At 50.0% G+C, this 16,450-nt stretch overlaps 1 protein-coding gene across 12 annotated transcripts in view; it reads left to right on the forward strand.

Moving 5' to 3' along the window:
* LOC125700302 (protocadherin gamma-C5-like) overlaps positions 1-16,450 on the forward strand; it is a 193,004-nt gene that overhangs the window by 49,025 nt on the left and 127,529 nt on the right. The window contains exon 1 of one of the 12 annotated variants that reach the window (XM_048960779.1): positions 7,184-7,918. The exons of 10 other annotated variants lie outside the window; for them this stretch is intronic. In XM_048960779.1, coding sequence (XP_048816736.1) covers positions 7,208-7,918 — 711 coding nt within the window. In that variant the 5' untranslated portion in view covers positions 7,184-7,207. Of the gene's footprint in view, positions 1-7,183; positions 8,993-16,450 lie in introns of those variants that run through there. One more of the 12 variants, XM_048960778.1, reaches the window with a different exon arrangement.

Genomic DNA, 16,450 nt, shown 5'->3' on the forward strand with positions numbered 1-16,450 from the left:
GCCTGCGGCGCCGGCGGCTTTCGCGGCCGCCCGCGGCGCCTTCGGCCGGCGGCGCGTGGCGCGGCGTGCCGGCCTCGCACTTCGTGGGCATCGACGGCGTCCGCGCCTTCCTGCGCTCCTACTCGCACGACGTGTCGCTCACGGCCGACTCGCGCAAGAGCCAGCCGCGCTGCGCGGGCGGCAGCTGCTGCGACACGCTCCCGGCCCGGCCGCCTTCGGACGAGGCCGCGCCGCCGCGCGGGGAAGACGCTGCCGCGCACCGCGCCGCCGAGCCCGACGCCCTCACGGTGAGTGCTGCCACCGCGCCGCCTCCACACTCCCTCCCTTGCTGTGTCATTCCATCCCTGTTCCCCGCTTCCTTTGCATTTTACATTCCCTGATATCGCGTTTGCTCTCCTTGCTCCAGGCTTCCTTTTTTTGTGGGACTGTTGGCTTTGTTCATCTCTCTTCCCTCTTCTCTATCCTCATTTTTGTAACGCCCCTAGTTTGCAGTTTTGTTCCTCTCTCGCTTGTGCTGCGGTAGTGACAGTGCCGTTGCCAGAGGCGTGTGGAGAGATTCTATTCGGGTCTTGTGAAGTGTTTGCACTCTCACCGCCTCCTTTCAATACGTGCCGTTTCTCCCCCTGTCATCTTCACCCGAAGGGAAGCGACTCAGTCGTCAGATAAACTGTATGCGTAATAGATTCCTTATCTTATATCTCACTGAGAGTTTATCTGCATGTCAATATTGAGAAGTCAAACACTGTAGCTTTGACATCATTCCTTCCTTTCTGAGCTAACACTCACTTTTCATTACCTGCATCACTAATTAAAAACGAGTTCCATATCTGCTGAGACCGAATAAATGGCAGAGTTCAGTATTTTTTTTTATTTTCATGGACTGATGCTGTGTCTCCCATATCAGAGATATCATGTAACAGCTGGAGGATCTCTTGCAATTGTCCTACTGGCTCTTAACGAGCTGCGTTGTAATGAAATGCCCAGAGCAGCAAATGATCTGAGTCATGTATCTCCTCTTTGGATGGGCACAAAGGAACAACAGGGTTGTCACTTTCTAGAGATGATTGACTGAAATGCTTTTTGCTAGCAGCATTTCTGCTGGTGTTGTCAACTTTCTTTTCTCTTTTCCTAATGGCTGCTCAGCAAATCGGATGAATCTGTATAGAGACAGGGCAGATGGAGGGTCTGAATTTCCTCTCTCTCATCTCTTTAGAGATGATAAGTATCTTAGTTCTTTGTATTTGTCGTTTATTTTTTGTTTTCTACTGTTGTTTAGTTTGAGTTTATGTATCTGATTGTTTTCATTTACGTGCAGAAGTGCTCAGTGACATAACCTGGGAAGGCTGGGCTCCCTTCATTTTGTTTTATGTCATTGCTGGCTTTGTTTTCAAGGTCTGTTGCTCGGCCTCCATGGCCTGGTATCTTTCAAAGTCGGGAAGATCTGTTGAAATCACAGGACTGGGTGATGAAATGTCCATACGTACCTGGAATATTTTCATCTGTCAGGCCTTCAACACGCTTCTGTTTCCTTCAGAAGTCATTGAAAAAAAAAAAGAAGCTCTTCCTGTGGTAACAGATGCTGACATGTTGCATTCTGGCATTGAGGTTATTTTGCTCGGAAAGCTGGAATCTGAATCTGGTACAGGAACAGGAAATAGTTGAGTCAGTGCGGCTTTGTCAGGGCAGTGGTTTCCTTTCATACCTGGTGCTGAGACTTGTATCGTGTGCATCGTTATGCAGGTTTCCCTGTCCTTGTATCCACCCTTGACACATCTTTGCACATGTAGTGGAAAAATGGGCTGGGCTGCTGCTTCTTTGAAGCTGTTTGTTATCAACAAATATTGAAGACAATCATAGGAGAATAATTTGGGAACGTCGTGGGGATGCTGTGTGTGCAGAACTTGTGGAGGAAAGAGGATTGTTTGAATGCTGAGTTCCCAGGAATGGAGCCGACTCTGCGAGCAGGTAATTGGTATGGTAAGAGATACTTTGTGGGTTGATCACTTTGTCTCCATGTTGAATGACATTTGCTGACAGTGCAGCAGGAGATCTGAGCCGTGGCTGGTAAGTCTTTCACTTGTCAGATTGGCCTCCCTTGTTGTCCAAGTTTAATCTGGTACTCAGTGTGGAAGAGAGTCCTCGGCAGACTGGAATAGCTGGCTTAAATATTTCAGCAGTCAGGAAAAGGACTTGGATGTGCTGAAGTTTCTTTCAGCTGTCACTCAGTGACGTGCTGTTGCTAGGAGCTGACAGCCTGCTTCATGTTGGATGTATGCATGGTGCAAGAAGAGGTAGTGAGTGCAGAGCAAGGATGGTGAGTGGCTGGATTTGAATGTGAGCAGCAGGTGGGTCAGCAGTGATGCTGTGTGGGCAATGGTTTGATTTCATAGTTGGTGTCAAGACCTGTAATATTTATGCACCATTTTTTCCCAGTTTCATTGTCTGGCATGGTAATGGTGATCCTCTGATGACAAAATTTTTCTCTGTATACAGAGTGATGCATATCTTTAATGTGTTATAAATCTTGGGAGAAGCCTCTAGTCGACCTAAGCGCAACACTGTGATGAAGAGTTTTGTCAAAGCTGTAATTCTGTGTATAGGCCTTCTGCCCAGGGTGGCTGCGTGCCACGTTTCCCATTTTCTGAACAGAGCAGATGCATTTGGAAATGTAAAGGCTGTGATGGCAGGAACTCTTGGCCTTCCTTGAGCAAGTCTCAACAAACACATAAAGGCAGTATATCTTGTGTGAAAAACCTGGGATTGAATCCATCCTGGTTTTGGTTGTTAGAATTCAGGTAGGATGGTTAGGTTGAGGTTGGTCTTGAAGATCTGGAAAGTCTTTTCCATTCTGATCAATTCTATGATTTTATGGTTTCTTGAAATAATTTGAAAAAATGCCCATCTTCTCTTTTTCATCTGAAGTTTCATATTCACCGAGGTTGAGCAGGAGAGTTGGAAACTTTATGAGAAGTGTTGAAATATTCCTAAAATGAAATTGTGTGCTGTGTAGTTCAGGAGAGGAATTTAAGGCCCTAGCTCGAAGTTGAGTATCTTTAAGTTCCAGGTGTTGTGGGTTTGGATTTTAGTGCTTACAGAGAAGACCACCAATCTTTCTTGAAGAGTTTCCCTGTGATGCTTGACTGCTGGAAGCATTTCCTGGCCTTATGTCCATGTTCATATGCTGAATTCAAAATGGCAGCAAAAATGGTGGCTGTGTTTTCTTGACTTCTTAGTTCTGTGTTGTCTGTTCATGAGACTTGTTCACATCAGCCACTGGCTGGGTATTGCAGGAGAGCCAGAGCTGGAGCAGAATGCCAGAGATGTGCAGGTAACTCTTTGCTCTCCTCCTTTTTTATTTCTCTGCTGCCAAGGTAAATCTTAACAGATTGCAAAGATCCCTTTGAATTGTGGACAGGAGGGAGTCGATTCCGTACTTTGCGTAGAGCTGTCAAGGCTGAGAGTTTAGGTTTGAGTTCACGTTTGCTGCTAAGGCCTGTGCCATTTCTGCTACGATCCTGGTTTCCTTGTCCGTAGAGACAGTCTTGGTTCCCCGAGAATCTTGTATTTAGCAGAAGCTGCATATGTAGAGCAGATCTGAGAAATGGAAGAGCTGGGATGCAGCTGGAGGCACTGACTTCTGCGATGTTGAAGGCAGAAAAGAACAGAAGAGTGGTGTGGGGGAATGTGTCCCCTACAAACACTGATGTAGGGCCATGCCAGATGCACTGTAGTGCTGTCATTTTACAGCAGCATGTACACCTGGGTGACTATCTCTAATGGGATACAGTTTCCTTCAGAGCAGGTACCGTGGTATTTTCTTCTCACGTATGTGTAGGTACTGTGAGAAACACAGTCAAAATCAAAGATTTCTAGTTAGTCAAAGATCTTAGTGATCGCAGCAAGGTTCATTCATTATTGGAATAACGGACACACGTCCCCTACTGGCAAGGGAGAAATTGCACCTCAAGCCAGTGAAATTCATGCTGTTCTGTACCCTGACCCCGGCTCAGGTAATACCTCTCCTGGCACACTTTGGTTGTGTCTCAGGATCCCAGTCTTCCCAACGCTGTTGCCGTGGTACATCCCTACATAAGGATTGTTACCAAACTGCTGTCTTTAGGTATGCTTTGTTCTTTGAAGCATTGCAGACATCTCCAGTATGCCCAAGTTAGCTCATCCATTCTGCTTTGTACTTTGATCGGAGGGAGATATTTCAAAGTTGGCAGCTCTGCTCTGTCCTGTGCTGGGCTCTCCCCATCCTGTGTATTTTCTTTATCTCGTGCTGTCTCAGTCCTTCCTGAGTTAGTACACCCCATTCTCAACTTCAATCTATTCATCAGCTTTGTTTTAAATAAATAACATATGCAAGAGTTTCACAAGAGTATTGCAAGTTCAGTAAAGGCCTACTCTACACCCAGACAATACTAGAGACAACTGTTTCACAGGAAGGTTATAAATCCAGTAAGGGACTGCAACACATACAGAAAATACTGTAAACTTCCACTGCAGAAGCACAGTCTACCTCTCACAGTCTCTTGTTAGAAGTTGAAGTGAAATGAAAGCAAAGTTTTTGACTATTCCAGACTGCAGGAGTGCAGTGATACTAGTGGGAACCCTCGGGTGCAGACTGCCCTGACAAAGAATGGCAGAAATCGTTTCTCCTTCACTTCTGTGCTCATTTGTACGTGGTGGTGTTAGTTTTCCATAAGTCACTGAGTATTCTTTTCTTCTTGCAACTTAGAGGTTCACAGGCAGTACAAGAGCAAAGGCCGGTCTTAAAATGGGGAGACTGGTGGGTCAGCAGTGTATTTGGCTGCAGCATGTTTTGATTGCTATGTTGTGTCAAGGTCTGTGCCTGTTTCACTAAGCCCCTTTCTTTCATGACACGGCAGTCGCGAATGCTGATCTTGTTTGCATGATCCTCCACCCAGCAGCACTGGATGTAAAATCATGGCATCAGAAAATGCAGCTTGAATTTTCATTGACTTGCAAGAGCGCTGTGAGAGAGCTTGTTAAGGCAAAGTTGTGTCAGTGCAGCTCTGCACCACAGTAGTGCCTCTTCCATGGATCAGGCCTTTCTTCATAATTAATCTGATATATGGTTCAGCTACTGCTTAGCAGGAAGGAGTTGTGGAGAACACAGCCATGCTCTTCTACCCATTCTTGTAATCAAGAGGCATCAGAAGTTTATCTAGCATTGCATACACCCACAAACTCTTGAGGCCCTGTGGCATGCTAGCTACCAGGGGAAGTGAAACAGACTTGTCTGCAGTGCTTGTGGCCACCTCCTGTGGGTTGTTCTCATTCCTTGGAGGCCTGGAGGCAAAGTCTGCCATGTCAGAGGGCTCAGGGAACTTCTGGCTCCTCTTTCAATCCAAAAAGGAGGAACTACATGGATTGGGAACTCATCTTCCTGGAGCAGTGGAGAAAAAGGGACCCTTCCCTGCACTATGATGTGTTATGGATACAGGGGAACAGTTTCTTGTAGTCTGCTGACATTGACACAACAATAGAAACCACGGGTGAAAGTAGCACAATGTTGATCATACAATCTGGAAAGGTGAGCAAAAATTAACTGCAGAATGAGTGAAAGAATAATTAATAGAGTACCTGGTGGAGAGGCTGCTTCTGCGGATGTGAGATAATACTCAGAAGTCCTTTAAGTTGGAATTAAAAGTAGAATTCTCCTTGCAGCGTGTTGGAAGAGACAAATGGCAGAAGAGCACATTGCCATCGCCATGACCATGATGACGTTGGAGAAAGAAAGAATTGTTTTGTCCCCTCCAAGAAGAGCCTTGCTTACAAAAAGCAAATGATGATGCTGCTTGAACTGTCGGTGACTTTGGAGTGCTGCGGAGATGACTTCTTAAAGCAGAGCTGTGTCAGTGCAACGATACCCTGCAGCAGGGTCCCCCTGATGGGACATCTGGAAGTTTGTTTCTTTACATCTAGAAGCAGAATTGTAATGTAGAGCCAAACGAGCAGCTTGCAGGAAAAGGTTTTTGGGGAATTGAGTTGTGGTCTTGTGTGCGTTCTGAAGTAGTAGCAGCAGATCATCAAGCATTCAACATGCCCATCACCTCTGATATACCTGTGGCATGCTGGCTACTCGGGACCGTGTTACAAACTGGGCAGGAGGGCTTGTGTTCAATCTCACCATTTTGATGTTGGTGTCATCCCTTGGAGGTTTGGAGCACAAAGCCAACCCTGTGGAAGGGTTCAGGGGAGATCCTGACTCCTGCAACATAGAATCGCAGAATCACCAAGATTGGAAAAGAGCTCTAAGATCATTCAGTCCTACCGACCACCTATCAGCAATGTTTTCCATGGAATGATTTCCCTCAGTACAACATCTAAACGTTTCTTGAACGCCTCCATTGATGGTGACTCCACCCCCTCCCTGGGCAGCCCAATGCAGCATCTGACTTCTCAGAGAAGTATTTCCTAACATCAAAACTCAATCTCCAGTGGCACAACTTGGAACCATTCCCTCCAGTCCTATTGCTTGTTGTATGGGAGAAGAGGCGGCTTTTGACCTGACCACAACCTGCCTGCAGGTAGTGTGGAGAGTTCCTTACACAACAGTGTTTGTTCCATGCTGTCTGTTCAGGATCTCATTGAATCCAAAGGGCAGCCACTCAGTTTTTCAAATTTCTCCAAATTAGATTCAAACTGAATGTGCAGTCATTGCTCCCAGAAATGCAGACAGTCTGAAATGGACAGGAGCACGATGTGTGAACCGGGGAAGCTGATAAACTGTCTGAATAACCATAGCAGTTCACAGTGGTTTGGTATGGGAAATCCAGTTTCTGTTGCTCTTGGATATGCACGTGGCACATGGCATCCCTTTCCCATGTCGCATAGAGACCATGCACTGGTTTTGTCTAGGCTGTTGACATAGAATCTAGAGAAATCTATCTGGACTCCGTGACTTGTACAGTGCTGGAAAGCTGAGGAAGATTTTCAATCGGAAGAACTGCAAGAAAGGTCGTTGGAGTTCCCGGAGGATATAGACCTTGTGCAAAAACGAGAGGAGAGTGAGAAGTATTTAATGAAGGAATGAAGATTCTAGCTACATACTGTTAGAAATAACGAACTACAGGGGAACACTGCACTTTCGCTCTAATCATAAAAACCATGCAGAATAGAAGAAATATGTTTTCTCAGTGGAGGGAATAAAGACTAGAAGAAGCAAAGCGTTATTTCCATGTTGCCGCGGCAGAGGCAGCGGCGTTGCTCGGTGGAGCCGTGCGTGCAGTGCCGGGCGTGGGCTGCGGGCGCCGCTGTTCACCGCGGAGGAGAGGAAGGAGCGGAGCGCTGCAGGCAGCCCCGCCCGCTGCGGCCCGGCTCGCTCGCTCGCTCGCTGGCTGTGTCGGCGTCCGGGCGGCTGCGAGCGGCCGAGCGGTGCGGAGCGGTGCTGCAGCGAGGCGGAGGGGCGGCGGGAGCGGTCGGCAGCGGACGCCGAGCCGGAGCCGGAGCCAGAGAAGGCGAGAGAGATTTGAAAGAAGAAGTCGGAGTGGGAGCGGCGCGTGAGCGGCGGTGGTTCGTTGTCGGCAGGTCCGTGCGGGAGATGTGCGCGGCGAGAGAAGGGCGGTGGTGTCGGAGTCAGCGGGCGCTGCTGTGGTGCGTGTTGGTGGCGGCGTGGGAGGCGGCGTGGGGGCAGCTGCGCTACTCGGTGCCCGAGGAGCTGCCGAAGGGCTCGTTCGTGGGCGACGTGGCCGAGGACCTGGCGCTGGAGCTGGCGGCGCTCGGCGGGCGCGGCGCCCGCGTGGTGTCCCAAGGCAGGACGCAGTATTTCGCTGTGCATGCGAGCAGCGGCCACTTGGTGACGGCCGAGAGGATCGACAGGGAGCAGCTGTGCGAGAGCGAACCCCAGTGCGTGCTGCGCTGTGAGCTGATCGTGGAGGGCGAGATGAAGGTTTATTCTATAACAGTAGAAATCACGGACATTAATGACAACGCTCCAACCTTCAAGAAGTTGGAGATGGAGGAGAAAATAAGTGAGATGACAGCCCCGGGTGCGCGATTTCCCCTGCCCGAGGCTCACGATCCCGACGTGGGTGCAAATTCCCTGCAGAGTTACGCGCTGAGCGGCGACGAGCACTTCTCGCTGTCGGTGCAGGCGGGAGGCGACGGCGAGAAGCGTCCCGAGCTGGTGCTGGCCAAGGCGCTGGACCGGGAGGAGGCGGCGTTTCACGAGCTGCTGCTGAGGGCGAGCGACGGCGGCGATCCGTCGCGGACGGGCACGGCGCGCATCCGCGTGGCTGTGCTGGACGCCAACGACAACGCGCCCGCGTTCAGCCAGGCGGTGTACACGGTGCGAGTGCCCGAGGACGTGCCCGTGGGCTCCACGCTGCTCAGCGTCACCGCCACCGACCCCGACGACGGAACCAATGGAGACGTACAGTATTCATTTCCAGAGATTTCCGAGAAAGCTTCAAAGATATTCCATCTTGAGCCTGACACGGGAGCCATCAGGCTGGTGAGAAACCTGGACTTCGAGGAAGCCGAGTTCCACGAACTGAAAGTGAGGGCAAGGGACGGAGGTGGCCTATCGGACACGGCGAAGGTGTCGATCTCGGTGACGGACGTGAACGACAACGCGCCCGAGATTTGGGTGCGTTCGGCGCTGAGCGAGATCTCGGAGGACGCGGCGCCGGGGACGGTGGTGGCGCTGGTGCACGTGCAGGACCGCGACTCGGGCGCGAACGGGGAGGTGCGGTGCAGCCTGGGCGAGAGCGTGCCGTTCCGTCTGGAGCGGGCGCTGGACGACTACTACAGCGTGGTGACGGCGCGGGAGCTGGACCGCGAGCGGGCGTCGGAGTACAACGTGACGGTGCGGGCGGCGGACGGCGGGTCGCCGTCGCTGCGGAGCGGCGCGGTGCTGGCGCTGCGGGTGCTGGACGTGAACGACAACGCGCCGGTGTTCGCGGAGGCGCGCTACAGCGCGCGTGTGTCGGAGAACAACGCGGAGGGCGCGCTGGTGCTGACGGTGCGCGCGTGGGACGCGGACTGGGGTCAGAACGCGCGCGTGCGCTACGGGCTGCGGGAGGGGCGTCTGCGGGGCGCGCCGCTGTCGTCGTACGTGTCGGTGCAGGCGGAGACGGGCGCGCTGTACGCGCTGCGCTCGTTCGACTACGAGGAGGTGCGCGAGGTGGAGCTGTGGGTGCGGGCGGAGGACGGCGGCTCGCCGCCGCTGAGCAGCAACGTGTCGGTGCGGCTGCTGATCGCGGACGAGAACGACAACGCGCCGCAGGTGCTGTACCCGCCGGCGGCGGCAGCGCCGGGTGCGGGTGCGGGTGCGGGCGCGTGGAGCTGGGCGGGCGTGGAGCTGGCGCCGCGTTGGGCGGAGCCCGGCGCGCTGGTGGCCAAGGTGGTGGCGGTGGACGCGGACGCGGGGCAGAACGCGTGGCTGTCGTACGAGCTGGCCAAGGCGACGGAGCCGGGGCTGTTCCGCGTGGGGCTGCACAGCGGCGAGGTGCGCACGGCGCGCTCGCCGCTGGCCCGCGACGCGTCCCGGCACAGCCTGGTGGTGGTGGTGAAGGACCGGGGCCGGCCGGCGCTGTCGGCCACGGCCACGCTGACGGTGGTGCTGGCCGAGAGCGTGGCCGAGCTGCTGTCGGAGCTGGGCAGCGCGGCGGCGCCGGCCGAGCCCGCGCTGGGCCTGACGCGCTGGCTGGTGCTGGCCGTGGCGGCCGTGTCGTGCCTCTTGGTCGCCTCGCTGCTGCTGCTGCTGGCGCTGCGCCTGCGGCGCCGGCGGCTTTCGCGGCCGCCCGCGGCGCCTTCGGCCGGCGGCGCGTGGCGCGGCGTGCCGGCCTCGCACTTCGTGGGCATCGACGGCGTCCGCGCCTTCCTGCGCTCCTACTCGCACGACGTGTCGCTCACGGCCGACTCGCGCAAGAGCCAGCCGCGCTGCGCGGGCGGCAGCTGCTGCGACACGCTCCCGGCCCGGCCGCCTTCGGACGAGGCCGCGCCGCCGCGCGGGGAAGACGCTGCCGCGCACCGCGCCGCCGAGCCCGACGCCCTCACGGTGAGTGCTGCCACCGCGCCGCTTCCACACTCCATCCTTCGCTGTGTCCCTCTTTCCTCGTTTCCCTGTTCCTTTGCATTTTACATTCCCTGATATCGCGTTTGCTCTCCTTGCTCCAGGCTTCTTTTTTTTGTGGGCCTCTTGGCTTTGTTCATCTCTCTTCCCTCTTCTCTGTCCTCGTTCGCTCAATTGCTTTTTTTAACGCCCCGAGTTTGCAGTTTTTTTCCTCTCTCGATTGGACAGCGGTAGTGGCAGTGCCGTAACCAGAGGCGTGTGGAGAGATTCTATTCGGGTCTTGTGAAGTGTTTGCACTCTCACTGCCTCCTTTCAATTCGTGTCGTTGCTCCTCCCCCTGTCATCTTCACCTGATGGGAAGCGACTCTGTCGTCAGCTAAACTATATGCGTAATAGATTCCTTATCTTAAATCTCACCGTGAGTTTATCTGCATGTCAGTATTGACAGGTCGAACACTGCAGCTTTGACGTCGTTCCTTCCTTTTTGAGCTAACACTCACTTTTCATTACCTGCATCACTAATTAAAAACGAGTTCCATATCTGCTGAGACTGAATAAATGGCAGAGATCAGTATTTTTTTTAATTTTCATGGACTGATGCTGTGTCTCCCATATCAGAGATATCATGTAACAGCTGGAGGATCTCTTGCAATTGTCCTACTGGCTCTTAACGAGCTGCGTTGTAATGAAATGCCCAGAGCAGCAAATGATCTGAGTCATGTATCTCCTCTTTGGATGGGCTCAAAGGAACAACAGGGTTGTCACTTTCTAGAGATGATTGACTGAAGTGCTTTTTGCTAGCAGCATTTCTGCTGGTGTTGTCAACTTTCTTTTCTCTTTTCCTAATGGCTGCTCAGCAAATCGGATGAATCTCTATAGAGACAGGGCAGATGGAGGGTCTGAATTTCCTCTCTCTCATCTCTTTAGAGATGATAAGTATCTTAGTTCTTTGTATTTGTTGTTTATTTTTTGTTTTCTACTGTTGTTCAGTTTGAGTTTATGTATCTGATTGTTTTCATTTACGTGCAGAAGTGCTCAGTGACATAACCTGGGAAGGCTGGGCTCCCTTCATTTTGTTTTATGTCATTGCTGGCTTTGTTTTCAAGGTCTGTTGCTCGGCCTCCATGGCCTGGTATCTTTCAAAGTCGGGAAGATCTGTTGAAATCACAGGACTGGGTGATGAAATGTCCATACGTACCTGGAATATTTTCATCTGTCAGGCCTTCAACACGCTTCTGTTTCCTTCAGAAGTCACTGGAGAAAAAAAAAAAAAGCTCTTCCTGCGGTAACAGATGCTGACATGTTGCATTCTGGCATTGAGGTTATTTTGCTGGGAAAGCTGGAATCTGAATCTGGTACAGGAACAGGAAAAAGTTGAGTCAGTGCAGCTTTGTCAGGGCAGTGGTTTCCTTTCATACCTGGTGCTGAGACTTGTATCGTGTGCATCGTTATGCAGGTTTCCCTGTCCTTAGAGACAATGACAGTCCCCTGAGAATATCGTTTCTGCTTGATAAAGTGTACGTAGAAGAGTGCTGTATGGATAGAATGGCTTGTAATTGCTGCATGCCATCTCAGTAATGGAATCCATTCTCCCTGTGACCTTGAGATGTGAAGCTCCTTCACAGTCATCTGTGCACATTGAGGCCGGCACTTCCAGGCTGGATGTGGTTCATGTTTTGTGTGCACTGATGGTGCGTTTGCCTTTGGAGAAGCATGTGTTGAACTGGAGGGAATCCTTCCTTCCTCTGTGAATGTCTCAGTCACGTGAAGACAGATTTTTCTGTGTAAGCAAAATGGAAAGGAAGAAGGTGAAAGGAAGCTGCATACAGTGTCTGAGGAAGTTATATGTCTGAAGGGCCCAAGAGAAAGAATCTACAGTTCTGTTATTTCTTGTGCCTTCAATATTGAACCAGATTTGTCTGCAGCCTTAAGCTTTGCACTGTTGGCAGGTTTTACTGTCTTATTGCCAAGTGTGCTTATTGCCAAGGATGAGGTAGTTCAGAAATGAAATATGAAAGACCCCATGTATAATTTCTGCTTCCTTTAAACTCTTCACAACCATTCTGCACAACAGTCTGCTGAGGGAAGACCATGCACAGGATGGCACATGGTGAAGAAAAGTCTAGGCTACTTCTGAAATAGGCCCACAAGGCGAGGCTTCAACTTCTGGTTTCTTAATTTCTCTATGTTTCCAGCAGTGAGCCTGCTTTGACTGCTTCCTTACACTTTGCATTGTTGGTGGGGCTGGATAACATCCCTCCAGCTCATGTGCTGGGTGTGTGTTGAGTGAAAAGGTCTTGAGATGGGCTGTTAGTGACCTCACATATCATTTCTGTTTCTCATTTAAACTCTTCACAACCTCTCTGCATGATGGTATGTTGAGGGAAGAAATGTGCCCCTATCCACTCCTGACAGGGTCTTTGCACAAGTAGTGGAGAAATGGGCTGGGCTGCAGCTCATTTGAAGCTGTCAACTTCAAAAAAAACAACAAAAACTGAAGACAGTCATGGGAGTTTGATTTGGGAACGTCGTGGGGATGCTGTGTGTGCAGAACTTGTGGAGGAAAGGGAATTATTTGAATGCTGAGTTCCCAGGAATGGAGCCGACTCTGCGAGCAGGTAATTGGTATGGTAAGAGATACTTTGTGGGTTGATCACTTTGTCTCCATGTTGAATGACATTTGCTGACAGTGCAGCAGGAGATCTGAGCCGTGGCTGGTAAGTCTTTCACTTGTCAGATTGGCCTCCCTTGTTGTCAGAGTTTAATCTGGTACTCAGTGTGGAAGAGAGCCCTCGGTAGACTGGAATAGCTGGCTTAAATATTTCAGCAGTCAGGAAAAGGACTTGGATGTGCTGAAGTTTCTTTCAGCTGTCACTCAATGACGTGCTGTTGCTAGGAGCTGACAGCCTGCTTCATGTTGGATGTATGCATGGTGCAAGAAGAGGTAGTGAGTGCAGAGCAAGGATGGTGAGTGGCTGGATTTGAATGTGAGCAGCAGGTGGGTCAGCAATGATGCTGTGTGGGCAATGGTTTGATTTCATAGTTGGTGTCAAGACCTGTAATATTTATGCACCATTTTTTCCCAGTTTCATTGTCTGGCATGGTAATGGTGATCCTCTGATGAGAAAAGTCGTGTCTTTGCGTAGAGTAATGCATATCTGTAATGGCTTGTACATCTTGTGTGAAACTCCTTGTGTATCTAGATGTGACACTGTGATGTAGAGTTTGTTCATAACTGTACTTGTGTTTATAGGCCTTCTGCTGTGTGCCACGTTTCCCATTTTCTGGACATACTGTATGCCCTTGGAAATGATAAGGTAGCATTGCAGAAACTCCTGACCTTCGTTGAGCAAGTCTCAACAAACACATGAGGGCAGGATGCAGTGTGTGACAAAACTGAGGCTGAGTGCCTCATAGTTTGCATTGTTGGAATGTTATGGTTACACTGACGTTGGACTTGATGATCTTGAAGGCCTTTTGGAACCTGAGCAATTCTGAATCTCCAATTCTGTGGTTTCCTGTCATAATTTGAAAAAGTTCCTGTACGAGCTGTATGTAATGTAAAGTTTCATATTTGTTGGAGCTGAGCAGGTGAGTTGGAATCTTTCTGAGAAGTGGTGAATGTTCCCTAAAATGAAATCCTGTACTGTGCAGCTTATGGGAAGAGTTTGGGGCCTTATCAGGAGCTTTAAAAATGATTGGATTCCAGATGTTGTGGGATTGAATTTTAGTATCCATGTTGATGACCATTATTTCTTCTTGAGGAGTTTCTCAGCTACATTTCTCTTTGATTATTTCCATGCGCTGATGGACTGATGATAGAATTTCCTGGCCTTATATTCATGTGAATATCTTGAATTTGAAAGAGCAGCAAAAATGGTGGAGTTTTTGGTTGTTTGTTTGTTTTTGTTTTTGTTCAGTGATGTGTTATATGTTCTTGCGGCTTGTTCATGTCAGCCAGAAGCTGGTTTTTTTGGGAGAGTCAGAGCTCGTGTAGATTGCCAGAGATGTGCAGGTAACTCTTTGCTCAGCTGCTTTTTAATTTCTCTGCTGCCAATGTAAAGCTTAGAAGATTGCAAGGTTGATTGGAATTGTGGAAATGAGGGAGTCGTTTCCATGCTTGGAATGTGTAGAGCTGTCGAGGATAAAACTTGTGTCTATTTCTCTTCCAACACAATGCAGTGGCTGAAATGCTGCTGGTGCTGTGTGACGTAAGAGTAGGAATGTGGATGGTGCCCATGATGCTGACAGAGCCAGAGACTTGGGAGTGCTGTGTGTGACAGGCTGGCTTGGAGTTTGGAAAATTGTTGAGTTAAGAAGGCTCTGTGTGGCTTATTGAAAGCCAAATTCTTGTCTGAGTTTCCTTTCACATCTGGTGCCAATGCCTGCATCTATTTCTGCTATGATTGTGGTTTCTTTATCCTTAGAGGGAACGTTAGTTCCCCCAGAATCTCACTTTTGGCAAAAGTTGCCTATGTGGAACAGGCCTGAGAAGTGAAAGAGATATAATAGAGCTGGAGTCACTGACTTCTGTGATGCTGAAGGCAACAAAGTGCGGAAGAGTGTTGTGGGGAAAGATGTTGCCTGCAAACACTGTTCCAGGGCCATACCAGGTGCCATGGGGTGCTGTGCTATTACACCTATATGTAAACCTGGATGTATGTCTCTATTGGGACAAGTTTCCTTCACACCAGGTGCCGTGCTGTTTTCTTTGGGTGTATGAGCAGGTATCTTGTAAGAAATTGAAGTGAACTGAAGGAAGGTCAGAGTTTTCAGCTGCTGCAGTCTCCCACTATGCTAATGTAATAGAGGGAGTTGGTGGGTGCAGAATCCAGCCATTGTTGCAATCAAGAGGTGGCAAAGGTTCAAAAGCAAGAGATTGCTTACAGAAACTTCAGCATTGCGCACATCCACAACATCTCAAAGGCCTGTGGCACTGCATCGACACGGGGAAGTGGAACAGACTTGTCTGCAGTGCTTGTGGCCACGTCTTGTGGGTTGTTGTCATTTCTTGGAGGACTGGAGACACACAGTCTGCTGTCTCAGAGGTCTCGGGGGAACTGCTGGCTGCTCTTCCTATCCCATAAGTGGGAACTACATGGATTGAGAACTCGTCTTCCTGCTGTACTGGGGAATGTGCATGGGAGAGTCCCTTTATGGCGTGTTATGGATGCAGGGGAATGGCTGTTGACACTGTAAGAACAATGGAAAGCACAAATGCATGTAGCACACTGCTGATGGTACAGGGCTGAAAGCTGAGGAAAGGTTATCTGCAAAATGATGGAAAGAATAACCAATGGAGTACTTGGTGGAGAGGCTGCTTCTGCGAATGTGAGGTATTACTTGGAGGTATTTTAAGTTGGAATTCAAAAGAAGATGCTCCTTGGTTCATGTTAGAGATTGCCAAGACTACCAAACCCAAGAAGAACTCCTTGCTGTCTCCATGATCGTGATGACCTTGAAGAAGAAATAATTGTTTTGTCCCCTTCAGGAAGAGACTGCTTACAAAAAGCAAATGAAGATGGTGCTTGAACTGTCAGTGATTTCCAAGTGCTTCAGGAGGTGACTTCTTAAAGCAGATGCAGCTATGCCCTGCAGCACAGTCCCCCAGATGGGACAGCTGGAAGTTTGTTTCTTTACATCTAGAAGCAAGAATATCATGTAGAGCCAAGCTACTGGATTGCAGGAAAAGGTTTTTGGAGAAAGTCTCGTGCTCATCTTTGCATGCTGAAGTATTAGCAGAAGATCATCAGGTACAGAACATGGCCATCACCTCTGATGCACTTGTGGCACGCTGGCTGCTTGAGAACACGTTCAAACTGGGCAGGAGGGCTTGTGTTCAATCCCCCCATTTACATGTTGGTCTCATCCCTTGGAGTCTGGAGCACAAAGCCTCCCTGTCAGAGGGCTGGGGGTGAGATTCTGGCTCCTATGGAATCATAGGGCTCCACGCTGCTCATAGGTTGGAAAAGACCTCTGAGGTCATTCATTCCTAGCACTCTCCTATCACCAATATTTTCAACTCAACTGTTTGCCTCAGTTCAAGTTTCTTGAACACTGATGGTGACTCCACCCCCCCTCCCTGGGCAGCCCGTTCCAGCACCTGATTGCTTTCTTTAGCAAGTAGTATTTCCTAACATCTGACCTGAATCTCCTGTGGCACAACATGGGGCCTTTCCCTCCAGTCCTACTGCTTGTTATGTGGGAGAAGAGGCTGACTTCCACCTCACCACAGCCTCCCTTCAGGTAGTGTGAAGAGTTCCTTACAAAACACGATGTTTGTCCCACGCACTCTGTTCAGGATCTCATTGGAGGCAAAGGAAAGCTATTCTGTTTTTCAAATTTCTCTGAATTAGAATCCAAGTGAATGTGCTGTCAGTGTCCCCAGACACGTGGGCTCTCTCA

The sequence above is a fragment of the Lagopus muta genome, chromosome 14 (genome assembly GCF_023343835.1).
Source record: "Lagopus muta isolate bLagMut1 chromosome 14, bLagMut1 primary, whole genome shotgun sequence".
NCBI classification, from domain to species: domain Eukaryota; kingdom Metazoa; phylum Chordata; class Aves; order Galliformes; family Phasianidae; genus Lagopus; species Lagopus muta.